At 39.6% G+C, this 27,883-nt stretch overlaps 1 protein-coding gene across 9 annotated transcripts in view; it reads right to left on the bottom strand.

Moving 5' to 3' along the window:
- The window catches only part of RAD51B (RAD51 paralog B), a 515,100-nt gene that overhangs the window by 485,990 nt on the left and 1,227 nt on the right, over positions 1-27,883 (bottom strand). For 8 of the 9 annotated variants that reach the window (XM_045201893.2, XM_053928932.1, XM_024568299.3 and 5 more), the window contains exons 2-5: positions 25,454-25,564; positions 24,043-24,156; positions 21,674-21,790; positions 5,788-5,924 (exon numbers count right to left, since the gene is read on the bottom strand). In XM_045201893.2, coding sequence (XP_045057828.2) covers positions 5,788-5,924; positions 21,674-21,790; positions 24,043-24,156; positions 25,454-25,537 — 452 coding nt within the window. In that variant the 5' untranslated portion in view covers positions 25,538-25,564. Of the gene's footprint in view, positions 1-5,787; positions 5,925-21,673; positions 21,791-24,042; positions 24,157-25,453; positions 25,565-27,466; positions 27,578-27,883 lie in introns of all 9 variants that reach the window. The other variant, XM_053928933.1, reaches the window with a different exon arrangement.

Raw genomic sequence — 27,883 nt, 5'->3', positions numbered from 1 at the left:
AGTCCAGAAATCAACCCAGTTGCGGCAGACACTATTAATTACCTACCAATATCCACTCCACTTCTTCCTTGCTATGAGAGCCCTAATTTTATACAGGAAGTAATATTAACCAGCCCCAGGACACTCATCATGCTTGTTACAACAATCTTTCCAGTGACTTACCCCTCCTCCCTTGCGTATAGGGGTGACTCAGTGAGAAACCTGCAGGATTCCAGAGGATGGACAGGAAACTGGCAGAGGGGAGAAAGTGGCTACTCTGAAGAAAGTAGTATACTTTCCGGATAAAAGATATACCTGACCCTTTCCCTTCTCATTGACTTGAGCACAGAGTGGATACGATGCCTGAAAATGCACCAGTCCTAGGTCTCTCTATTATCACTGAGCAACAGAACCAAGGCCAGCAATCACCTACTCAGGTCTTCTCGTTATGTGAAAAAAATGAAACTCTTTTCGTTGAAGCCACTGTTCTTCCCACAACCACAACAAAATTACAACTAAGTTACAGAACAACCATCATTGAGAACTGCCTGCAGACTAGCTGAACACAATCTTATAACTAAGAATATAAAAAAGAAGCCATGTAGAAACTTTAATTGAAAAAAATTTTTTAATTAAAAATAAATTAAAAGTATGCAATGTGAAGAGAGCAATACATCTTTTAATCCAAAGGTTTCCCTCTAACCCTTTTTTCCCAGCAGTTTTATTTATTTTTTAAGTATGTTATTGATTATGCTATTACAATTGCCCCATTTTTTTCTCCCCTTTTTTCCCCTCCACCTTGCATTCCCACCAGCATTCCCCCCCTTCATTCATGTCCATGGGTCATACATATAAGTTCTTTGACTTCTCCATTTCCTGTGCTATTCTTAACCTCCTCCTGTCTATTTTGTGCCTACCAATTATGCTTATTCCCTGTACCTTTTCCCCCATTCCCTTCTTGCCCACTCCCTGCTGATAACCCTCCATGTGATCTCCATTTCTGTGGTTCTGTTCCTGTTCTAGTTGTTCGCTTAGTTCGTTTTTGGTTTTTTTAGGTTCACTTGTTGATAGTTGTGAGTTTGTTGTCATTTTACTGTTCATAGTTTTGATCTTCTTCTTTTCTGAAATAAGTCCCTTTAATATTTCATATAATAAGGGCTTGGTGATGATGAACTCCTTTAACTTTTCCTTGTCTGGGAAGTATTTCATCTGCCCTTGCATTCTACATGATAGCTTTGCTGGATAGAGTAATCTTGGATGTAGGTCCTTGCTTTTCATGACTTTGAATACTTCTTTCCAGCCCCTTCTTGCCTGCAAGGTTTCTTTTGAGAAATCAGCTGATAGTCTTATGGGAACTCCTTTGTAGGTAACTGTCTCCTTTTCTCTTGCTGCTTTTAAGACTCTCTCCTTATCTTTAATCTTGGGTAATGTAATTAAGATGTGTCTTGGTGTGTTCCTCCTGGGATCCAACTTCTTTGGAGTCCTCTGAGCTTCCTGGAGTTCCTTGAAGTCTATTTCCTTTGCCAGACTGGGGAAGTTCTCCTTCATTATTTTTTTCAAATAAGCTTTCAATTTCTTGCTCTTTCTCTTCTTTTTCTGGCACCCCCTATGATTCGGATGTTGGAACATTTAAAGTTGTCCCGGTGGTTCCTCAGACTCTCATTTTTTTGAATTCCTGTTTCTTCATTCTATTCTTGAATGTTTATTTCTTCCTTCTGCTCCAAATCATTGAGTTGAGTCCCAGTTTCCTTTCCTTCACTGTTGGTTCTCTGTATATTTTTCCTCATTTCATAGCCTATTATTTCATTTCCTATTTGCATAGCCCTTACTTTTTCCTCTATTTTATGCGAGCATCCTGATTACCAGTGTTTTGAACTCTGCATCTGATAGGTTAGCTATCTCTTCATTGCTTAGTTCTATTTTTGGAGCTTTCATCTGTTTCCTTTTCATTTCTTTCCAGTCTGGATGAATGTTTCTTCTTTAACTGCCTGGTTGTTAGATTTCAATACAGTTCAATTTTCTGGCACTTCTGGTTGTTTCTGTTTTTAAATTTGCTGTTGTCCTTCTTTTGGTTGTGCGAGGAGGCAAAGTGTATCTACCTATGCCTCCATCTTGGTCCGCTAACTCTTTTTTTAATCTTAACTATTTATTTCTTACAAAACCAGATTGTTTATTCTGTCATTTACCACAGTTTGGTTTTTGCTTGATTGCATCCCTCTGGTGTATTTTAACATGTACCTCTCTTCTCTGTATATGTTGTAAACTGGTAGTTGGCTCTGAAAGCTTGATTATAGTCAGGTTTAATTGTTTTTCCATCAGGAGGTACCACAATGACTGGTTGTCTTTTTGTGATGCTAGCAGGCTTCTATGTTTATGAACTGTTTTTACTCATAATACTTCTGACACCAAATGTGTGGGTTTTCCACCCTAAGCAGTTCTCCAATTCCCTCTGGACACCAACTGAGTGTCCTACAAGCCAATTCAATTCTGACACTAACTACTGGTGGTTAGCTCAGACCCCACAGATTAAGGGCTCAGTCCCACAAGACTGCCCTGATGTCTGACACCAACTGCAAGTCTTGGTCCTCTTGTACTGCTGACTGACAGGCTAAAAACCAGGGATTCCCACACACTTCTCCTCAAGTTCAATAATTGGCTAGAATGTCCCACGGAACTCAGGAAAACACTTTATTTACTATTGCCAGTTTATTATGAAGGATACAACTCAGGATCAGCCAAATGGAAAAAGGTATTGAACTACATCTTGGGTTCATTACTTCTCATCACATGAGTTATTCTCTAGGTCACGACAACAAGGATGCTAGCTTGTCCAGCATCACCATCCTCTAGACACTGCATATGCTGCCTCCCAGGGACAGCAGACTGATTTAGACTTCGAAAAATCCCTCTTCCCTGTGTGAAGACTCCCCTTCCCTTTTGTTCCTTTCTTCCTTTGGCAGATAGGAAGAGCCTCTGGGCCTGGGAAGAGATAGGACTATGACCCTTGATAGCAAGAAGCAATTACAGAAGATGGGACCTTCATCAATTTACCCTTGTAAGATTATAAGGCCCAAGGTCTTCAGGGGGGAAATGTTACCATATGTAGTTAGCTAGATATTAATAAAAGAAGGAAGCAAAGAGAATCAGACATTGTTGAGCATACTCAATCAGGGAGCATAAGCCTGCTTGCTTAGCAGGGAAGCTACCTACAGCTTCACACGTTCCAGTGGATCTCAGCATTGCCCCGCCAAGGATTAACACCCCTCCATTTCCCAATTTGGTACCAGATTGTTGGCAGGGGATACGGGGAGGTAAGCACATGCGCAACAGAACTTAAAGTGGTACGGGGGAGATGCTTGACCATAAAGGCCTGTCAGTCTAACCTGGGAAAGGGATCAATTGGCCAGGGAGTGGACCCATTAGAAGCCTGCAAAAGCTTGGGAAGTTGGTTACTTTGAAAAAGCGCCTGGTCCATCCCAAGCCTGAGATAACATAACCCAGTTTAGCCAAGAAGCTCTCTCTCTCCCCCAGGAACATGAGCTGGACCCATCCATTCATGCATTCTCTCCGTAATAATTGTGGGTCTAGCAACCATATGGTTGGCAGCCACACAGACTCCAAACGCAAGCTCCAGACTGGAGCCTGGGTACAGCAGCACAGCCAGGAATAGGGCTAAGCTACCTGGACAGGGACTGAAACTTCTAATGCCGGAAAAAAGAAACAGAAACTACGGACACTGGCCTTTGTTTTGGCCTTGCTAAAGACACAGTGGGACTTTTCCGTGTCAGGACAGAGACAGGACACAGGGGCAACCTTCTACTTCCACCCAAATAAATCTTGCCATGCTACAATCTCCCATGAGGGGTTCTCCTGGAACGCTCTCCTTGCAACACTGCAAGAAACCCACTTCCACTGGCAACAGTATTCTCTCCAAAGAGAATATACAGATGGCCAATAGACATACGCGATGTTCAATGTCACTAGTCATCAGAGAAACGCAAATTAAAACCACAATGAAATATCACCTCACACCTGTCAGAATGGCTACCATCAATAGATCAACAAACAAGTACTGGTGAGGATGTGGAAAAAAGGGGACCCTAGTACACTGTTGGTGGAAATGTAAATTGGTGCAGCCATTATGGAAAACAGTAGGTTTCTCAAAACATTTTAAATGGAACTGCCTTATGACCCAGAAATTCCACTTCTGGGTATATATCTGAAGAAACCCAAAACACTAATTCAAAAGACACAGGCACTCCTATGTTCACTGCAGCATTATTTACAGTAGCCAAGATATGGAACCAACCCAAGTGCCCATCAACAGACAAGTGGATAAAAAGTAGTGGTCCATATATACAATGGGAATTACTCAAAGCATAAAAATGAAATCTTAACCATTTGTGACAGCATGGATGGACCTAGAAAGTATTATGCTAAGTAAAATAAGTCAGAGAGCAACAAATAAATTACGACTTCACTTATATGTGGAATCTAAAGAACAAAGTAAACAAACAAACAATAGAAGCAGACTCATACAGAGAACAAACTGATGGCTGCCAAACGGGAGAAGGGTTAGGGGGCTGGGTAAAAAAAGTGAAGGGATTCAGAATTACAAATTGGTAGTTGCTAAATAGTTACAAGAATTTAAAGTACAGCATATGAAATATAGTCAACTATGTATCATGCCAGATGGGCACTTGAAATATCAAGGGGATCATTTTGTAAAGTATATGACCGTCTAATCACAGTGCTGTACACCTGAAACTAATATAAAATAATATTGAGTGTCAATTGTAGTTAAAAAAGAGAAGAAAATATATCAGAACTTCACTATCTGAGAGTAACACCTGTCCATTCATTTATCAATATTTTCTGACGTTTTTATGCATCAGTCACTGGATTTGGCTTTAAAGATACAAACCTAACACAAACTCAAATTGCTGACAAACCAGTAGCATATACTTAGAAAGAATAGATAACCAAGAGATGTAGAACAAAGCAAATAAACTCTACACAAAATAATTGATGTGGAACTTATCTGGTCAAGGAATATGCTTTGATTTAAATAGTATTCATTGAGAGAAATGAGGGAGAGATCTGATTCATAACGACATAGAGACTCGAAGGCCTATACTTATGCTATACCTTGACTAAGAGAACAGGATAGAATCAGAGTCTAAATATACAAGCACTCCCACTTATGAATAGCAATCAGAGCAGAGAAGGATGAGGACCAAACTTATTTTCAGGTATGTGGAAATACACAAATGACCAAATGCCTCTCTTATAGTATGGTAAAGGTCCTTTTCAAACTAAGGAAATCTTTTCTTTCCAAGCAAAGATACACTTACTATCAGTGTGTTTCTTAGAATGAATACCATACTATTTCAAAGATTAGAGTGAAATACTTCTCAATCAAAAAAAGTGTTTGGAAATTTACAATTTTTCTATTCACTAACATTTTACTTCCAACTAGAAATATGTTACAAAGCAGCTTACTTCCTCTCTTTCTTATTAACTTTCCCTCTTTCCCATTTTCCACTTACATTTCTCTCTCTTACTTGAACTTCTTTCTTCCTGACTTTCTCTAAAACACATCTTATTCAGGAACCCCACTTAAACCAATAAACAGACAAGATAAAAAGAAATGGCTTCCTCTGTCAATTTTAAAAGGAAAGTTCCTTTAAAACAGTAGCATTCTGTGTTCTCAAAAAAGAGTAAATGTTAACCTATTTGAAAATGTTACATACTATATATAAGTTACAAAACTAAACTACTATAATGCGAAATAACAACATCTCCTACCTTTCAGCACTAAACGCTGATTCTGTGTCAATGTATGCAACAGCTCCGTCTAACCCTCCCATGCTGGTGGGTAAGGTGGCCAAAACACTCATCATTATGCAAAACTGAGTTTTTCCACAACCTGGTGGACCTGTAATCTAAAATAAAAAATTTGAAAAAAAAAGTTATTTGTATAAACATTACAAGCTAGTCAAAGCAGAATTCTTTAAAAACTTGCCACATGCACAGTCCAACTAAACTGGATTCCTAGAGATGTTCAGTGTATATAATGAATTCACTTTTCCCCTATGCATGTAGATAGGTAATAGTTACGGACCATCCTTGGGAGAAATAACAAAATAGTCATTCAAATCATCCTGTGTGTTCTATAGTTCAGGTGAAAAAGTTTGGTTAAGAAAGGCTGGAGGACTCATTTATATATTCATAACTTTTCTATTCCTCAGCAACACATTTATAAAAGGATCTTGAAAATACTTAAGAGGTTGCCCTGGCTGGTGTGGCTCAGTGGATTGAGTGCCAGCCTGCAAACCAAAGGACTGCCGGTTCAATTCCCAGTCGGGGTACATGCCTGGATTGCAGGCCAGGTCCCTAGTAGGGGTGCATGAGAGGCAACCACATATTGATGTTTCTCTCGTCTTTCTCCCTCCCTTCCCCTCTAAAAATAAATAAATAAATAAATCTTTAAAAAATAAAATATTCAAGAGGCTTTAATAATTGGTTTAACATTTGCTAAGAATTGGCCTTTCAGAACAATTTAGTACTAGTACCCTTAAAAGCTACTCTGAGCTTTATTCTTAGGCATACAGTATTTGGGGGTAAGGGTACTAACGTATACAATTTACTATCAAATAGTTCAGCAAAAAAGGTGTGTATATGTGGGTGTGTGTGTATGAATAGAAAGAGATAATACAAATATAACAAAATTCAACAATTGTTGAATCTAAATGACTCATACTTTGAAATGTTTGTTTTGAAATTTTAGTTGGTAGAGAGGTATTTCAAGATTATAAAATTTGAAATCAAAAGGGTATAGACAGAAAAATAGAATATTAATCAATGCATATTCCAGTCCAACTGGAAGTAGTTTACAAATATTACTTTTTAAATGCTACAAATGTTCCCTTTAAACATGTCACATGGGCTGTGGCATCCCAAAGGTAAGAGCCAAAACACTATCCCTCTTGTGAAAATAACACTAATGAACAATGTTTCACCACAGGGAGAGGAAAAGGAGGAAGGAAGGAGAAGAGAAGAAAATCTCAGGTAGAGATGAAAAAAGTCTGGGCTAAGACTGAGACAGACCATAGATAGGAAGAAACTGTCTCAGATAAATCATGAAATAGGAGAAAGGAATGGCCCACCAGTCTAAATCAGTTAGGCCAGTGGTTCTCGAACTTGAGCGAGCATTAGAATTATCCAGCCCCCTTGCTAAGCAGTATCTCTGGTTCAATAGGTCTGAGATGTGGCCTGGAAATTTACATTTCTGCTAAGTTCCTAGGTGATGCTGGTGCTGCCGTACACTTTTTTATAAAGATTTTATTTATTTATTTATTTATTTATTTATTTATTTATTTTTAGAGAGAAGAGAATGGAGGGAGAAAGAAAGGGAGAGAAACATCAACGTGAGTGAGAAACATCTATTGGTTGTCTCGTATGCACCCCTACTGGGGACTGAACCTGTAACCCAGGGACGTGCCCTGACCAGAAATCAAACCAGTGACCTTTCACTTTGTGGGACAATGCCCAGCCAGCCAACTGAACCGCAATAGTCAGGGCATGCTCTACACTTTTGAGAACCACTGTTTTTGGAATTTACACTAAAGCTAAATTTCATTTATCAAGGCTCCACATTAAAAAACAAAAGCTCATGAGTTAAAAACTATATGCTGATTTGTAATCTAGAAAACAGTGACTTAGACTTTAAGGATTAATAGTTGCTACTACCAATAATAGTTTGCCAGATCATGAGTGGTCAGTGAAAACAGGTCTCCAAACTGTGATTACATACTCTGACAAACCAAACAAACAGAAATTTAGTATGGTCCTCCAATATATGCACATTTATTATATACATACTATTTTACTATGCATTCAATACAGTATTGCAATATAGAACATACATAGAATAGGGATTAAAAAGAATGAAAGGTTACAAGCATTTAAAAATAGTTTTACAACTGAGTTGTATGGTAGGCAGTCAGACAGACACCAGCAGAGCAAGGGTGATAGACAGGTACAGAAGGTCACCAGATGGAAAGCCCTAGGTGCTGAGCAACTGGCAAAACGGGGAAAACAAGGACCTTGCTCCCAGGGTGACCTTTCTTCCATAGCATGTCGCTGGTCATGCGGTTTAACCCCCCTGACATTTCATAACATTGGCAGTGGGGTTTAAGACTCTCCTGACCTTCCATATCACTGGTCATGCAGCTTGGACCCTCCCCTGACCTCTCCTCCCCTGGCATGTCACTAGTCATGCAGTAGACACCACTGGAGGAGGAATAGGGGACCGAAGGGTGGTCTCATGGGACTCCCATGTGGGCCCTGGCACAACCACTCCCTTAAGCATTAAACCTTGAAATAACATCTAGGTCTCAGTTGTGTTTCAGCTCCAGGAGCAGAAAAGCAGCAAAACCAGACAAGTGACTCCATGGCTGACATCAGGATCAGATGCACTGACTAATGACCCCCTCACCTAGCAACGACCAATCAGTGCAAACCATGGCCCTGACGGGCAAACCTGGAAAACTGACGAATATTCCATTGAGATCCTCCGCAGGACCTCCCCTGAAACCCCACCTTTCGGGAGCAAATGAAAGCCTTCAAGACGAAGAACCCAACGGGGCTCTCTCTATGAAGCACTCCCATGCCTTTCCCCAGCCTCTTCCCTCAGGCATGTTTCCTTGCCTCTCCTTCTCCTAAGCTCCAAGGGCCCTTCTTTTGCCTCTGTAACTTATTTCCTGAGCCCATTTCTTCTATGGCTCAGTTCTTCTATCTCTATGAGTTTCTAAATAAACTTTATCTTATAATTTGAGTCTTGACTCTGAATTCTTTCTTCGCCGGAACTCAGGTACGGAGGTTGCTAAACCAAGGTCTGATCTGACTCCACCAGTCTAATTAATACCCTATGCCACTCTACCACCAACAGTTGTAGAGGTCTTTCCACTCCCATAAAAATGTATTAATACTGACAGCGGAGCAATGATAATTTTTAAAATAAATGAAATTATATTATATTTAAATATTGATTTAAATATTTTGTAATTAGGTGATTAAAATGTCAGGTCCTAAATTCTGCTTATTTCAGCACTTAATTGTAATGGCTATATAGTAGAGCAAGGGATAACTGCAAAAATGTGAGGACTGAAATTAAAGTAACATATCATTTTTGTACTTTGTAAATCACTATTTTCATTTTTCAATAACTCCCATCAGTTCGTTTTTGTTGAATTTTATCTAATAAATTTCTATCTTCCCTCCTTTCAATTGTTCTTGCAAAGTAATCAAAAGATACTGCATTTTTACATTCTTAACAATTGGTTTAAAAATTAACTGAAATTACTTGAAAGGTTTTCAACAGTATAGAAAATATTCTTACAAGTTGTTCACAGGGTGCAGACAGCAAAGTTTTCATTAGACACATGTATCTCTTACAAGAAAAATCACATTATAAAAGAAACATTTCCAAGCAGTGACAAAAAAACACTCTCTCTTTGTACTTGAATCTCTGTCTTTAAAAAGGCAGTTACTCTGTCACTCATTGTTAAAACACCATCTTTACTTTGAGGGGATGAAGTAAGAGTATTCCGTTGGTTGGCTGGTAGGTTGGTTGATTTTTAATCTGCTATGAAGCCTGTCGCATAGCCACTTTCATAAAGAAAAGATCAGCAAATTGGACAAACACTGTCTTTGCATTAAAAAAAAGGCTTCACCATCTTTAAATTCAACAATTGTTTTACAATCTTTGCTGTGAGATAACTAAAGAACCTCTTGTAATTCAACTGAACTTCAAGGTCACTCCCCACTTCATTAGAGCACTATAAAAACTCTATGCCTTATGTAAAGAGGTTGGCTTTTCAAGATGGAGGCATAGGTAGACACACTTTGTTTCTTCACACAACCAAAAGAAGGACAACAACCAATTTAAAAACAAAAACAACCAGAACTACCAGAAAATCGAACTGTATCAAAGTCCAACAACCAAGGAGTTAAAGAAGAACATTCATCCAGACTGGTAGGAGAGGCAGAGACAGGAAGCCAGGGTGGAGAGGATACGTGGCACAGAAGTGGCTGGTGGGCCAGGCGGTCCCACATTCGTGTGCAGATAAACCAGAAGGAACAACTGGGGAGCAAGACAGACCATGCAACCCAGGGTTCTGGCACGGGAAAAGAAAGCTTCAAAAACCTGGTTGTAAAAACCTGTAGGGGTGTGGTGGTGGGAGAAACTCCCAGCCTCACAGGAGAGTCCGCTGAAGGGGCCCATGAGGTCCCAGAATGTACACAAGCCCACCCACCCAGGAGTCAGCAGCAGAGCAGCACCTCGAAGGATGCAATTCGCTTGTGGGTAGCGGGCAAAGTGACTGAAAGCAGGGTGAAAGCTAAGCAAACCTCATTGTTCCCTCTCTGACCCATCCCCCACATGCAGCACCACAATGCAGCCAAGTGGGTTCCCTGCCCTGGCAAATACCTAAGGCTCCGCACCTTACAACGTAACAGGTGCACCCGAAGAAAAACAGCCCAAATGAAAGAACAGATCAGAATTCCAGAAAAAGAACTAACCAACAAAGAGATAACCAACCTATCAGATGCAGAGTTCAAAACACTAGTAATCAGGATGCCCACAGAAATGGTTGATTACAGATGTAAAATAAAGGAAGAAATGAAGACTATACAAAGTGAAATAAAGGAAAATATACAGAGAACCAACAGTGAAGGGAAGGAAACTGGGACTCAACTCAATAATTTGGAGCAGAAGGAAGAAATAAACATTCAACCAGAACAGAATGAAGAAACAGGAATTCAAAAAATGAGGAGAGGCTTAGGAACTTCTGGGACAACTTCAAACTTTCCACCATTTGAATCATAGGGGTGCCAGAAAAAGAAGAGAAAGAGCAAGAAATTGAAAGCTTATTTGAAAAAATAATGAAGGAGAATTTCCCCAGTCTGGCAAAGGAAATAGACTTCAAGGAACTCCAGGAAGTTCAGAGGATCCCAAAGAAGTTGGATCCCAGGAGGAACACACCAAGACACATCTTAATTACATTACCCAAGATTAAAGATAAGGAGAGAGTCTTAAAAGCAGCAAGAGAAAAGGAGAAGAGTTATGTATAAAGGAGTTCCCATAAGACTATCAGCTGATTTCTCAAAAGAAACCTTGCAGGCAAGAAGGGGCTGGAAAGAAGTATTCAAAGTCATGAAAAGCAGGGACCTACATCCAAAATTACTCTATCCAGCATAGCTATCATGTAGAATGGAAGGGCAGATGAAATACTTCCCAGACAAGGAAAAGTTAAAGGAGTTCATCATCACCAAGCCCTTATTATATGAAATGTTAAAGGGACTTATTTAAGAAAAAGAAGAAGATCAAAACTATGAACAGTAAAATGACAACAAACTCACAACTATCAACAAGTGAACCTAAAAAAACCAAAAATGAACTAAGCAAACAACTAGAACAGGAACAGAACCACAGAAATGGAGATCACATGGAGGGTTATCAGCGGAGAGTGGGCAAGAAGGGAATGGGGGAAAAGGTACAGGGAATAAGCATAATTGGTAGGCACAAAATAGACAGGGGGAGGTTAAGAATAGTACAGGAAATGCAGATGTCAAAGAACTTATATGTACAACCCATGGGCATGAACTAAGCGGGGGTGGAGAATGCCACAGGGAATGGGTATACAGGCAGAGAGGGTTAAAGGGGAGAAAAAAATGGGTCAACTGTAATAGCATGATCAATAAAATATATATTTAAAAATTGTATTTTTTAAAAAGCTCTACACTTTACCATTCAGCTTTTTATAAAATCAACATTGGTATCCTTTTAAGCACTCATCACACATCTGACATCTAGATAAAAGTTAAATTGTATTATTTTTTCAGGTTTACATAGTAGGTTAAAACATTTCAACATTAATAATTTTTAGCTTCAGATAGTTTAGCTCTGAATTCTAGCAGCCAAACCACAAAATTTCAAGTTGTGTTCAGTTCCCAGGTTCAGCTCCAACAGCTTTCTCTGGTTAGAAAGAGAGAATATGCCAAACCAGAATAGTCTAAGTTATTTGCTTCTTGGAAACTCAGAATGAATACAACATTTACACACAGAAGACACCAGTAAAACACGATTAGCTTCAGAGAATTAGAGCCTGAGTTTCAACCCTGCCCGAAAAATGTGAAAGATCTGAAAGAAAATAAAAAGTAGTACAGGTCACTCGAATGTCGACAAGGAAGCAATGCAGGGTATTAATGACTGGTTTAATTATCGGTTTAAAGAAGCAAGAGAATTTTTCCTAAGAAAGGAAAGTCTACTTGTGCTAAAGTAAAAGTGAAGCCTAGTCGTTTTAATCTTAAATGAGACTAAATGGTTGAGATGAATGTGAAACCCTGACCGGTTGGGACCTAAAATCTACCAAGTTAATTCTCCTCATAGTCAGGTGGGGCAACAGGGTGGTGCAAACTTCCCACCCAATACTTTGCAGAAGACAATTTACGGACTGCCTGGTTCTCATCTGAGAAAAAAGCATGTGGAAGCTTCGCATCTCTTTTTTTAATGACCACCCCCAAACCTCCAGCCCCTACCCAGCATCTATGTGTGTCCATTTGCTCTACAATTGTGTAGAAATATGATTAGGTCTTCAGACCTACAGAATTCATTTTAAAAATAACTAACTTTCTAAATCCTGAAATAAACATATGAACCCCCAAAAAGCCAACAATCTCAGAGAAGCCAGAAAGCACTTTGCCTTGATCTTAAATTACTCTACATCAACATGTGGAAGATTTTATAGCTTGGATTCACTGCACTGTCCCTCTCATATTGAGAACTGCTGTTTTTGAAGTAAATGGGAAGGGAGGGAAAAAGAAAAAGAGGGGGAACAAATCTTTTTAAAAAGCAGGAGGACATGGAAATGACAAGTGTCCCAAGTTTCACAGTTAAAATAAAAAATGTAAACGGTATCAAGGGATATAATCGTTCATTTAGCAATCAAATAACATGTGACATATGAAAGACTCTACAAAACCTTTATGGAGAAAGATGTTAAATCAGTTGGTGAATAAAAAATTGGAACTATAATCCAATCAACCACATATGCTAAACTCATACATTAGGACCTGATTATCCTGCCTTTCAAAACACTGGGGAGCAGACTATGGTCAAGGAACACCAGTGAGAAACCTCTCCCTAGTTTCCCTATGGCTGCTGTTGCACACGGAGTTCACCTGAACCTGGCTGCAGCTGGAAGGAGACAAGACCCACCTCGACCGACCTGCAGACCTATGAGCAAGAAAAATAAATTTTGCTGTTGTTGTAAGCAGTGTAAGCAACCAAAATTAACTAATGAAATGGTATGTCTTACACCTCACTGTTATGCATTTCTATCACATGCCCAGCCCGTGCAAGCATTTGAGTTTACAACCCTTGGGATCCTGTGGGCGACAGCAAACTGTCCATGGAAAGAAAAAAACTGGAACATTCAACTGTTCTGAGGAAAGGTTAGGATGCCAAGATAGGACTCTGTCATCTTGCCTCTACCTGTTTGGGACAGGACAGTCACTTCTAAAGCAAAACTGCCTCACTCAAGGAGGACCATCTGTCTCCTGCAATCATGAACAAAGCATAGAAATACAAACAATGGAGAATGTGCTACATTGTTTCTTATTTTGGGGTTGGCCAAAATGTCCGTTTAGTGTTTTCTGTAAAATAAAAGACATATTTTTCATTTTCACCAATAACTTCATTGATGTGGATAGTTTGAGCACGTCGGCTATCTCCCGTGTGATATAACGTTGACTGTTCCCAATGTCTCAATCTGATCGCTATAAACTTCAACTGGTCTACCCGACCGTAGAGCATCGTCCAGCGAGAAGAAAGTTCACAAACCCGTTTTGACACCTTCAATCAGTCATAGCACCTTCTCCATACACTGGACACATCTCTTTCTTAATTTTTTGCATTTCAGTTGCATCTTCACCTTTCTTGAAATAATAAAGTGTAATATGCCAATAATGTTGTTTATTTTCTTCCACCAATATTAAAATGGCTACACAAAAATTTACCAATTTTGATGAAATTGCATCAAAATTTTTCAAAATGCATGCTAGTATGACAGCTGTCACAATACAATCTAACAAAATTGTTTCAAATAAAGTTAAAGACAACTGAGCCCATCTTACTAGAGCCATCTTACAGAAAAAAAAACACCAAACTTTTTGGCCAATCAATAACACTTAGAGCAAGGACCTGGGCATAATCATCACTCTTAAACGTTACAAAGGTTTGACCGTCCTTCCTGGGTTTTCTAGGGATGCTCTTGAACTAAGGCATGCCAATGTTAAATCTTTCTGTTAACTTGAATTTGGGCTAGTTCTCTAGTCCTGTAATCTCTGGATTACAATATGAAAATACCTCTTTTGATGATCCCTTCAAATACAATCTTAATTTTACCCAATCACATTAGAATCTTTGTTGTGCATTCCCAGCAGGGGTGATACTAACCACAAGGATAAAACCTGGTTGATTGGGGAGTGGGATAATTTCACTGTTTTTATGTAGAAAGCACAAGTATACATACTGTACATAAACTTACATACAGCCTACGTGTGGTATTCAAATCTCCTGGTGGGGTGATTAAGGAAAAAAAGGTCTGTGAGGCCCTTCAGGAGGCGATACTGAAACAGGGGCTGAGAAACACTGATGTGATCTATGTTATTCTCACATGGCCAGGCTACCAGCACTTGGTTTGATCTCCACATAATGCAAACTTTCAAAGTTTAAGCTTCAAACGTATCTTTGCTACCAATACTCAGTTAGAACAGATGTCGAATTATCTGCTACACATCCCACAAGTGAGGAATGTGATGTTGTCGGGGAGGGGACAGAGCCCTATCTTTTCACTTCCATCAGTGACTCAGCAGAGCTGGTCCCTCTTTGATTTCTCCTCTGCTGCTTCGGCTTTGGGCACAGGCAGCGCTTCTCTAGCTCCACCTTTAATCTTGGTGCCGGAACTGAATAGACACAGATTCAGTGAAGTTCACATAAATCAAAACTGATGATAAATAAATTAGGAAGCTTTGAAGTGGAGTCAGGAAAGAGCAGCTATACAAATGACAGCAGAATGTTTCCAGATTTATTCTTACTCCCTCGGTCATCTCCTGGCCCAAGTTTACTCAGCCGGTTGCCTTACCCCTCACCTCCACCAGAGCTAAATTCTACCTGATGTCTGGACTCTAGGTTTGGCCTCTTAACCAGAAACAAAGATCACGCAATGCAATTATTTAGCCAACTCCAGTGACATCTGTGTCAGTTCTCTATTGCTATGTAACAAGTTACCACAATCTGAACAACTTAAAACAGCACCCATTTTTATCTCACGACTCTGTAGGCTAGTAGTCCCGATGGACCCAGAGTGTCCGCTGAGCTACATTCCTATCTGGAGGCTGAGGGTGGGGGAGTATCAGCATCCAAGCTCACTCAGGCTGCTGGGAAAACCCACTTCTGTGGAGCTGTGGGGCTGAGCTCCTGTTTCCTTTTGGCTGTCATCTGAAGGCTGCTCCCTGCCCCTAGAGGCCCCTACATTCCTTCTCATGTGGCCCCTTCTACGTTCTGAATCCTCATGTTTTGAATCCTTCTGGCTTTCTCTTCATCTTTAGCCAGAGAAAGCTCTCTGCTTTTAAGGGCTCATGAGCTTAGACTGGGATAATCTCCCTATCTTAAAGTCAATTGTGCCATAGAACATACCATAATCATGGGAACGATAGCTAATCATATTCACAGGTTCCAGGGATTGTAGCAGAACATCTTCGGAAGGACATTTTAAAAATTCTACCTACCACAAAGTCTCAAGGAATAGAGAGGCAATAAATTAAAGTTTTTAAAAAACCATACACACACACACATACACATACATGTATGCTTACATACACATATAGAACACACGCACACATTTATAGTACTAGCCAGCCTCTAAGAGGGACCCCACAATCTTCACTTTGGTATTCGTGCCCTCCCACCCTGCACGAGGTATGTCTGTGGGAGGGACAGAACACGGCAGAGTGATGGTATCTGATTCAAGGCTGAGCCATAAAGACACAGCCATTTACTTCTACTTCGTTCTCTTACATCACTTACTCTAGGGAACGTCACCTGCCACGTCACGAAGACACTCAAGCAGACGTGCGGCGAGGTTCCTGTGGCCAATAACTGCTGGCAGCCGGGACCAGCCACGTCAGTAAGCCGTCTCGAAAGCATCTCCCCCAGCTCCAGTCAAGCGTTCAGGTGACTGCGCTTCCGCCAGCATCTTGACGTAATTTCATGGGAAGTCATGACCAGAAACACCTAGCTAAGCCACTCCTGAATTCCTGACTCACAGAACTCTGTGAGATAAATATTTATTGTTGTTTGGAGGCACTAAGCTTTGAAATGATTTGTTAAACAGCAATATATAACAAAAGTAATACATAAATGTGTAGATATATAGACTTCAGAGACATATAACTTTAAAAACATATAAGAAAAACCTTCTGAAGTAAAAGAATCACTAAGGTTCATTAATTAAAAAATCAATTAAGCCCTGGCTGGTGTAGCTCAGTGGATTGAGTGCGGGCTGCAGACCAAAGGGTCGCTGGTTCAATTCCCAGTCAGGGTACATGCCTGGGTTGCGGGCCAGGTCCCCAGTGGGGGCCACATAAGAGGCAACCACACATCAATGTTTCTCTCCCTCTCTTTCTCCCTCCCTTCTCCTCTGTCTAAAAATAAATAAATAAAATCATTTAAAAAATCAATTAAGTAGAAAAATCATATTCCTTAAATGTACTACTGAATATTTTGATAATTTGAAGAAACAAATGGCATACCAGTGAAAACAACACTGTAAAGAAATACTCTGGAACAGCAATAATATTAAAAGTTCCTGAAGTTTAGGTTATTCCAAGACAAAAAGGTAAAGTGTAAGAGAAGCAGTAGGAACCAAAGCATTAATAATAAAAAAGCACCACAGAAGTGCTAAAAAAAAAGAGCGCTGGTTGGTGTGGCTCAGTGGATTGAGTGCCAGCCTGCGAACCAAAGGGTTGCTGGTTCAATTCCCATTCAGGGCACATGTCTGGGTTGTGGACCAGGTCCCCAGTAGGGGACACACAAGAGGCAATCACATATTGATGTTTCTCTCCCTCTCTTTCTCCTCCCCTTCTCCTCTCACTAAAAATAAAATCTTTAAAAAAACAAGTGCTAAAACATAAATAAAAACAAATGCATTCATTCAATTAATATTTGTTAAATATCTAATACTGTGGATTTAATAATAAGAAGAAAAAGACCTAATCCCTGCCCACATGGAATTTATTCTTCAATGAGGAAGACATACATTAACTAATTACACAAACAGCAAAATTGTAACGGTGACAAGTGCCACGTAGGAGAATATGGTTCAGTTCTCCAGGAATACGTGACAATTCTAAATGAGTTAATTTAACACAATAAAATAGGCTCAAAGCTCAGTGATTGAGCACCAGCCTGCAAACCAAAAGTTTGCTGGTTTGATTCCCTGTCAGGGCACATACCTGGGTTGTGGGCCAGGTCCTTAGTTGGGGGTGAGAGGCAGCCCATTCTTTCTTCCTCTCTTTGTTTCCCTCCTTCTCTTTCTCCCTCCCTTTCCCTCTCTCTAAAAATAAATAAGTAAATTTTTTTAAAAATAATACAACTACAAGTAAACTTAACTCAACAATATAATGGACTATTTTAACTACCTTACCTGATAGACTGAACAACACCAAACTTTAAAGTTCAAAAGCTACCATTAAGAAAATGAAGAGACAAGCCCCAGATTGAAAGAAAATAATTGTAAATCATATAGCTGAGAAAGAACTTTGTATATCCAGAATATATAAAAAACTTTTATAACTCAAAAAAACAAAACAACCAACCAATTAAAAAATAGGCAAAAGATTTTAATAGATATTTCACTAAACAAAATATACAAACGGCCAGTAAGTAATGAACAGATGTTCAATATCGTTCGTTAGTCATCAGGAAAATGCAAATTAAAACCTCAGTGAAATACAACTACACAACCCCTAGAACAGCTGCAATCAAAAAGATAATACCAAAACCCTGGCTGGGTGGCTCAGTTGGTTGGAGCATAGTCCCATACACCAAAAGTTGTGGGTTTGATTCCCAGTCAGGGAACATACCTAGGTCGTGGGTTCAATCCCCAGTTGGGGAATGTTCTAGAGGCAACTCATCAATGTTTCTCTCTCTCATCAATGTTTCTCTCCCTCTCTCTCTAAAAAAAATAAATAAATACACCCTCGGGTGAAGATTAAAAAATACAGATTATACTAAGTCTTGGTGAAGAGGTGGAGAAACAAACCATCGTGCATGCTGGTGAGAATGTAAAGTGTTACAGCCAGTTTGGAAAGCAGTCTGGCACTTCCTTAAATATTAAACACACCTATCGTGTGACCTAGCCATTCTATTCCTAGGAATCTACTCAAGAGAAACAAAAACCTATCTTCAGTCAGATATGTCTGTGAATGTTCACAGTAGCATTATCCCCGACAGACAAAAACGGGAAACAGCCCAAGCGTCCACCGACTGAGCAGTGGCATACAAAATGCGCCACAGCCGTACAGTAGAACATTCACACTCAGCACTGAAAGGAGAAAACCACTAATGCATGCAACAATAGGAATGAACCTCAACCACATCACGCTGTGTGGGAGAAGCCAAATACAAAAGACTACATGCTGCATGATTCCACTTAGATGAAATGTGTAGAAAAGGCAAATTTATTAAGACAGAAAGCTGATCAGTGTGGGTGCCTAGGGATAAGGATGGGAGCAGAGATTAACTACAAGGGGGCTCAAGGGAACATTTCAGGATGATGGAAATGTCCTAAAACTGGATTATGGTGAGGATTTAATATAAATTTGCTAACTGAATTATATAGTTAAAATGGTTGAATTTTATAGTGTTTAAATTGAACCTTAATAAAATTATTTTTTTAATAGCCAAATGATTTAAGAAAATACATTTAAGCTCATTAGTAATCAGGAAAATGAAAATTAAGGTTACAAAGATGGGCAGAAATTAAGAAGTTGGATAACACCAAGACACGAAAATAGGGAGCAAGAGGAATTTGTGCACATCACTCATAGGAATGTAAACAGGAACGACCACTCTGGAAAACAGCTTGCCCTGATTCTGCAGAGTTACACGTGCACATAACCCATAACCAGCAAATCTCTCCAAAGTGGGTGCCCTAGACAGGGGCCCGACAGTAATATTTTAGGCTTTGTAGACCATGAGGTCTGTCACAGCCAACTGGACTCTGCCTTGTAGCCACAGACGAAATGTAAACGATGAACACAGCTGTGTTATAGTAAAACTGTATTTGCAAAAACAGGCAGTGAGCCAGATTTGACCACTGGGCAGTAAGTACGTCGCCAATCCCTGCCTTAAAGAAATACCTGTACATGTGATCCAGGAGGCACGTGCAACAGTTTCACAGAACTTGTTTACACTAGTAGCAACTGGAAGCAACCCAAACAGTCACTCACAAGAGAAGGAATAAATGGATTGGAGCCTATTTTCAAAATGGAATATGATACAGCAATGAATGATACTCTTGCTAACTTCAACAACATGGATAAATCTTAGAAAACAATACTGAGTGAAAGAAGCAGACAGAACTATATGATTTAACCACAGATACATGATATAACAGAGCTAAAAATAAGCAAAACTAAATAAAATGTTTTACCTCTTATGTATGTAGGTGGTGAAGAAAACTACAGGCATAAGATACTACAGGGGAAAAAGTAGAGGAATGGTAGAAATTCAGGGTGGACATCACCTCCCAAGAGAAGGCCAAAGATAGGGTCAGGGAGGAGTCCGCAGCTAGTTTTGATGGCTTTGGTCTGGTTCTGGCCCTTACATTGGGTCATGCGCTCACAGGAGTCCACAACTTACATATGCAGGATATACTTAATTCTGTGCACACAAAATAACTACGAAAGTTTTGTTTTTTAACAAAAAGTAAATAGAAATGCTCCCTGTAATCAGCTGAAAAATCCTAAGAAGACTGAATAGGCTACCTGTAGCTGAAACAGAACACAGAGAATTTGCCCCTAATAAACAGAGATTTATATCCCAATTCAGCAAGCAGGTTGTGACAAAACACTGAAATGGCTTGTAACTACTGCTTGGATTCAGGAAGAATTTAAGTGAAAAGGTTGAAAATTATTCTAAAACTTAAAAAATAAGTAGTTGTTGGCTAATCTTCCTTACGTTCAGTTTTTTTGTTTTTTAAATAAGTTTGTAACTGTGGTTCACTATTGTTAAAAACTTGAGCAAAGGTCCAACTAAATGACAAAAAGACTATATGAAATAGCATTCTGGCTCCATCTGGTGGCAGAACTCTGCAGTAGCAGGTTTTTGTTCGTTCTTTTTTAGATTACTGTATTCATTTCTTTACCAACTACCTAGTACTGGGCATAGTTGGCAAATACTGGGCATAGTCACACACATTTTTAAACCTTTCTCGGAAGGAAGGAAATAAGATAAGGTCTATTATCTAAAACAGGGTTTTATGTCTTCAAGGAAGAATTTACAGTTAAATTTAAGACTATCAGTGCAAGAGTCTGCTGTCGTTTGGAGGTTTGCTTGAAGTATCTACACCCCTGGAACTCTCAGGCGAGAAGTCCCTCAGGAGTGTGTTGGTAAATACAGTCTATGGAGTCACCACATCAGGACCAGTACGCACACCAATGCTGTTTTCAAGGAAAAGACCTGTGGTGGTTTTTCAATGTCCTCGAATTTTTTCTTGACGCTTCTTCCCAAGGGTAGAGCCTAACCGCCCTTTCCTTGAACGTGGGCTGGACTTGATGACTCACTCTGGCGAAGACAATTTGGCAGAAGCAGTGATGTGTAACTTCCACATTAAGTCATCAAAGGTATCGCCACTTCCATCTTCCCCTCTTTTGGATCCCTCGTCCTATTGCAAGCCAGCCATCATGACATGAGAGGACCCAAGCGGCCTGTGGAGAGCCCGCCGGGGAAGCAACCGCGACCTCCTGTCCACAACCATATGAGTGACCCCCGTGGAAATAACCTCCAGCCCCACCAAGCCTTCAGATACTGCTTTCCTCGCCAGTATCACCAAGCTAAGCCACTCCTAAAGAAATAAAATCAGTGTTTTCTTGTTGCTTTAGGCCACTTAGTTTTAGGGTAATTTGCTATGCAACAATATATAACAAATACCTATCACTTCCTGGAACCAAACTCTATCCATAACAGGAAATAAAAATAGCTCATTTCAGTTTAATACTGTAATTTTCCCAACTATTAGTAAAATTTCAAATTTTCCTCTCTAATACACTAAGTAACAATCCTTTTTTCATTCTCCCAAATTGTTTAATATTATTTCATAAGATTCATCATTTTCTACATTAATTCAAAGAGCAACCAAAGCAGACCAGTCAGTCAACGAGGATTTTTCTGACGTTTTTTTGCAGAGCAACTACATTAGACGCTGAGTAGAGGAGCATGCCCTGAGGTGCTTGTAATTTAATTCAGATTAATCTCCATGAAATAATAGGCTTTCTTAACTAAACTTTTCCCCCTCGCTCTGAAAGTAATGGAATGGAAGAAAGGTTTGGAAAGTGGCTCCGCTACCTCCGTGAGGGATCCGCAAGCCACACCGCCGTGCAGGGCTTCGTCCAGCACAGACAGGGTTGTAGGCAGGAAGGCAGGGGAGACAGCAGCAGCCCTCTGTGCCTTCATCTCGTAGGCCTGCACAAGAAAAAGATTTCGATCTTTTCAACATCAAAGCTCTTCAAAAGCATAAACCAACTCTAAACCTCAAATTTTAGCAGCTAGAACACCAATTCCAACTTTTTATTCTCTATCATTTATTTGTTTGACAAATATTTACTCTTTGCCAGGGACTGAGCTAGTCTACGGGGATGTGATTTAACAGATAGAGCCCCTGCCCTCACAGTACTTACAATCAACCATCAGGACTAGAAACTGGGCAATTACTACACAAGTAATAAGAGATACTGTGATAGGGAAAGTGGAAACATAAAGACAGTACGCCTGACCTCGACTCTGTGATCCAGGAAGACTCCGTGAAAGAACTACACTAAGCTGAAATCTGAAATAGCTGTTAGACAAGCAAAGGAAATGTGCATGTTCCTGCCAAAAAGGAGAGTGTACAGAGAAAGGTCAAGAAGCAATAAAGGGAGGAAATGAAAACTAACAAAAACTACAAAAAAACCAAGGAGTTCATTTAGAAGATGGAGTTCAAAGATGGAGTGTGGCCGTGGTGTGGCAAGCAATGAGGCTAAGAGGTAAGCAGGGGCCAAATCATTGAGAGCCTTGTTCAAGTTCAGAGTTTATTGCCAAGAGCACCAAAGAGTGACATGATCAAGTTATCACTTCAGACTGAGGTTGGTTTGTGAAGAATAGCTAACGGGTAGGTGTGACAGGCTGAGAAATATCCGTATCAAATCCTTGGAACCTGGGAATGCTCTTATTTGAAAAAAGATCTTTGCAGGTGTGATTGATGTGGTTATATGCTCACTGGTAATACATAAGAACACTTGTCTCTTGCAATCTCTCCCATTAAAGATTTCATTTTTATAAATGAAATTTTGTGAATGAAATGAAAGCATAAAAACTCATTCAATAAATTACAGTGCCTGTTGCCTGCCATATACTATGATAGGCTCTGGGAATAAAATGGTAAAGTGAAAGATGTAGTTTGTTTCCACGTAAAGTTTACGATTTAATAAATCTATATCTCAAATCCAAGGCTCTTCTGCCTCTGGGAGGATGTAGGAAGACCAGCATATTAATATTTATGAACCACAAATGTACCCACTCCTCTCTAACCTTACCACCCAATTTTTCAAAGCAAAAATCAAGGACTCATCTCTGACACTTTCCTGTATTCGCTATTACCCACAGACAATCACCAACTCCTATTCTACCTCCTAAATGTCTCTCATATTAATTGACATTATACCTTCTGCATTAATACCACACTGATAATCCATGTCACAATCACTTTCTGTCTGGAATATATTAATAGATATCTACTCTTCACTAATATTTCCTTGCTCCTTTTCAACTACATGTCTATGTTCAAGACTGAGTTTCCAAAAACACATATTTAATTACACCCTTTTATGGCTTCCCACTGCCCCAAGAATAAAGCCCAAAATCCTTAACATTGTCCGCAGGCCCTAAAGGTCTGACGCCTGCTTGCTTTCCTGACTTCATCCCCTGACACTCTCTTCCTCGCTGCACTGTTCCATTCACAGCAGCCTGACTTCATGGCCAAGCAAGCGCCATTCTGCGGCTCTTCACAGAGCCTTCGCGTTTGCTAGCCCCCTGCCTGCGGGCCCTGCCCACGCTCACCTCCCTCCCCCACTCCTTTGCCTCTCCCTCCCCTACTCATCCCTCAGGTGTTAGCCTAAGTGTCGCTTCCTTGGGGGAGCCCTTCCCTAAATTAAGTAATGCCCCCTGTTATTAAGTTTCAAAACTCCTTGAACTTTTCCCTAATAGGACTTACCACTGCTGCAATTTACTAAGTATTTACGTAAATATTTGTTTAATTTCTGACTTCTCCTGCTAGTATAAGCTACAAGAGGGCAGGAACATTACCAGTCGTGTTCACTACAATATCCCCGCTACCTGCCAAAGGACCTGGCACATGGCTGGCACTCAATAAATACTGGTGGCAAGAATAAATGACTGAATAAATAAACAGACAAAAAAGTCTTTCTTGAAGGAATGAACTAAGGCTAAGCCAATGTTAAGGCAGGACTCAAATCAAAAGAATGCTACAAGACTGAATATAAAATAAAAGAGAAAGCTAAGTTCTTGAACTGGCATTTGGAATGGCATTGGGCTGCAGCTCAAGTGGCAATGTCAGTGGAGACTAAAGTGAATTCCTGCCCATTCTCTCTTGTTACCTAACTAGAAATATGTCATACACGTTGACCGGAAAGAATGGCAGATGTCAATTATACACATACCGTTTGCATCTGTGGGGCACAGGCCCTGCTGACCACACGCAGAAGTTCATGGACGCCTCGATAACTAAGGCCAGTGATCTTCATAAGCTCCAGTGGGGATAGACATAAAAAGTCCTAAAGAATCATAAGGAGAATATTTTGAACATATGTGTAACAAAGACATTGAAATTAAAAGGAAAATTTCAACTGATATCGTCCATGTATAGACAAAAGTGAAATTTATCACCGGTCAAAGATTTATATGTTTCTTATAGTACTTTCCCCTCAAAGTATGCCTTAACTAAAAGATGATGATAGCTTTATCTTGTAATTGCCAACTGAGCTGGCATGTGCCAGAGGTCACACCAAGCAACATCACAGAACAGCAGCATCCAGCCCGTGTGTCTCTGAGCACTACAGTTGGACCTGAAACAGTCTGGACACCAGTGAGGCCCAGAAGGTGTCAGGCTGCAAGGTGCTTCTTCCTTAACTACATGATATTCGGGGGCAGTAGTGGATAACAGACAGAGAATAAAACTGACTATGGAATGAAATGTTAAATTTCATACTTTTAAGAATGTTTAAAAATATGCACATGAGATTATTAAACATATTAACCAAGAAACCAAAGATACCGTTAACATACAAGGTAATTTTTTAAAAATTGCAGCATGTTCTGAAAGTCTACGGAGTAAATCCTAATCTAAAACCTTAAATCTCACTTAATCTGAGAGATTTTCTTCACTATTGTGCTTAAAAATGCAACACCTCTCTATACATTTCTCTCACTCCAGCACTAGGAAGATAATCCAAACTATTAATTTCTCTTGCTTTCCAGAGGAATTATCCAGTGAACACCATCTCCTCATTTGAGTCATAGTTCTCATAACTACAAAATTTCTCCTAAGTAGGTACAACTTCTCGACAATCCCAAATAGATGGCACAGGCGTCCTTTACCTTCTGCCATGAGCATCCATCCGCCCAAAATGCAAAAATACTGAACTTGGACAAATGAAATCATATTTGGAAGTTTAACCCAAGTGACTTATCATTTAAAATTTATCTATGGAGTCCTGGCTGGTGTGGCTCAATGGACTTTGTGCTGGCCTACAGACCAAAAGGTCGCTGGTTCAATTCCTGGTCAGGGCACATGCCTGGGTGGTGGGCCAGGTCCCCAGCTGGGGACGTGCAAAAGGCAACCAATTGATGTTTCTCTCATACACAGATGTTTCTGTCCCTTTTTTTCTCCTTCCTTTCCCCTCTCTCTAAAAATAAATAAATATTTTAAAATTAGTCTAAACTAATTTTAGACTATCATTTATCCTTTTTTTTCATATTTCAGGTTTATTTAAGAGTTATAAAGGTATACATGTATTTAAAATTAATTTACACTTAAAGTTTCTCATTGAAAAAGAATTAAATAAAACTTACCTGACAGGCAAAAATCTGATGTCTGTTCAGACGATCACATAGCTCTTGGGATAAACCCACTCGTCTTAGTTTCCTGCTACTCATGACTCCAGATTGGACAAGAAGAACCACCTTGAAAAAACATTGAAAATAGTATAAGCAATAATAGATGGCTATTATCCAAATTACTCTCAAAAATAAAAAATTACTCAAATTTTTCATATGCATAATGAAATGTATAGTACTCAAAATATTACCTACAAAATAAAGGAAGGCTATAGAACCTTTCTAAATGTTTCATTTCTAAATGTTTTAAATAAGGGAGACAACTGTTTGTCAAACACACACAGAGAAACAAGGTAAGATGAGAATATCCATTTCACACCATCCTTTGATACTTATTTCATGAATATAATAATACTACTTGACATTTGTAAAGCATCTGGAGCTCTTCAATCCATTTATAAATTTGGATTATAAATAACCTGCAAGACATATTTTGAAACAGGACTCCTAGAAAGCCTTTACTTTCACTGCACTGAAACAACAAATGTATTGAGTATCTACTGTACTGGGCGCTGTTGCTATACATAAATTATCACCATTAATTGTTTCAACAGCCCTATAAGGAAGGGTATTAACCCAATTTTTTGCATATGAGAAAACAAAAGCCTGAAAAGCTTAGCTATTCTATTATCACCAGAAAAAGTGGGGGTGGTTCCAGATTTCAAACCCAAGAGTTCTGACTCTGAGGTCCATCCTCCTAACCATTACACTCTACTACCAGTCTATAATCATATTTCACTTCTTTTTCTGAGTCAGGGCAAATCTTCTAATCAAATGTTATTTTATTACTCCAGGTGTTATTTACAAGCTGAATTTTGTTTATCCTACCAGCTGCCCACATTCCTACATACTACACTAGCTGATCACATTCCCAAAGACTATTAAATTTCTCTCTTGTTGCACCTCACTAGGGCTAAATAAGGTTTCTGAAATAATTGCCTTAAGGGAGCTAGAATAGAAGCGCTGTGATCCCCTTAACAATGTATGCAAAGATAGGCTTTGTATCTCACTGAGATGGCAAAATATCCTCTGGAAAGAGTAGAAACAGGAACTTTCTTGTTCCAGGGGATAAAGCAATATAATTATCAGAAAAGTAAAATTTTGAAAAAATACATACTGAGAATATAGATATTCTCTAATACCATGATCCAAATTCCTATTTAACATCTAAATTCTCTGAATCAGATTGAGTATCTCTGTCTATCGGATCAAACCTCTATCTCTCTTTCTACACACACCTCCCATAAACACAGAATACATCCCTCTCATTTCTCTTAATGGGAATTTGTCAGTATTGATTTGTTTCCCCAGTAGGAAGTTTACTAAGTGGCATGTCCTAAGTCATTCCCTGGTGTCTTTACAGATCAGGTAGTTCCAGGAAATGACACCATTTAGACTGGTAAATTCAATGAAAAAGACCTGTAAACCCCAAACAGCCTGGACTTTAACAAAGACTGACTCGGCTATTTCCGCCTTTATTAGGGCCACTCCCATCACTTGCCTGGACTATTGCATACATGTGGTCACTCCCTGCCTCAGGAGAAAAGAAAGTCCATTCGTTTGCTCCTTCTGCAGGGGTTTGTTAAGCACACACTCTGCTAAGTTCTGGAGTACAAGTGCTAAGTCCTGGGGTACAAGAATCATTTAAAGCCCAGGCAAGGTAGCTCTGTTGGTTAAGGCATTGTCCTGATAAAACAAGGTTGCAGGTTCCATCCCTGATCAAGGCACATACAAGAATCAACCAACGAACACATAAATACCTGGAACAATAAATTGATGTTTCTCTCTCTCTCAATAAATTAAAAAATATCTTTTAAAGAATCATTTAAGTATATTCCCTCCCCTTTGGCAACTCACAGTAAAAGATAAAAAGTGATGTATACAGCCCTGGCTGGTGGCTCAAATGGTTGGAGCATTGTCCTGTACACCAAAAAGGTGGCAGGTTCGATTCCTGGTCAGAGCACATACCTAGGTTGCAGGTTCAATCCCTGGTCGTAGTGCGTACCAGGAGCAACTCATCAATGTTTCTCTCTCACATCGATGTTTCTCTCTCTCTTTTTCCCCTCCCTCTTCCTTTCTCTAAAAAATCAATAAACACATCCTCAAAAGAAGAAAAGTGATGTATACAAAAATAACTCGTCATGCAATAAGTACTGTCAGTGGTATTTAAATGAGCTATGGACAGGAAGAAGCACAACACTGGCCTGCAAACATCAGGCCATGCCATAAGCCTGCCAGAGTGAGCTTCTCAAAAAGTTGCTCCCATCCTGTCACCTTCATCCTTTAAAACTGCCCATGGAACCGTCAGACTACAGGATACATTCCACACTTCCTAGGATTAAGCCCCGGCATAAATTGGTTCCTCATTTCCCTCTCATTCCTACA

The sequence above is a fragment of the Desmodus rotundus genome, chromosome 7 (genome assembly GCF_022682495.2).
Source record: "Desmodus rotundus isolate HL8 chromosome 7, HLdesRot8A.1, whole genome shotgun sequence".
Classification (NCBI taxonomy): Eukaryota; Metazoa; Chordata; class Mammalia; order Chiroptera; family Phyllostomidae; genus Desmodus; species Desmodus rotundus.
Note: the sequence above shows the minus strand (reverse complement) of the source record. Positions and strands in the feature narration are given on the sequence as shown.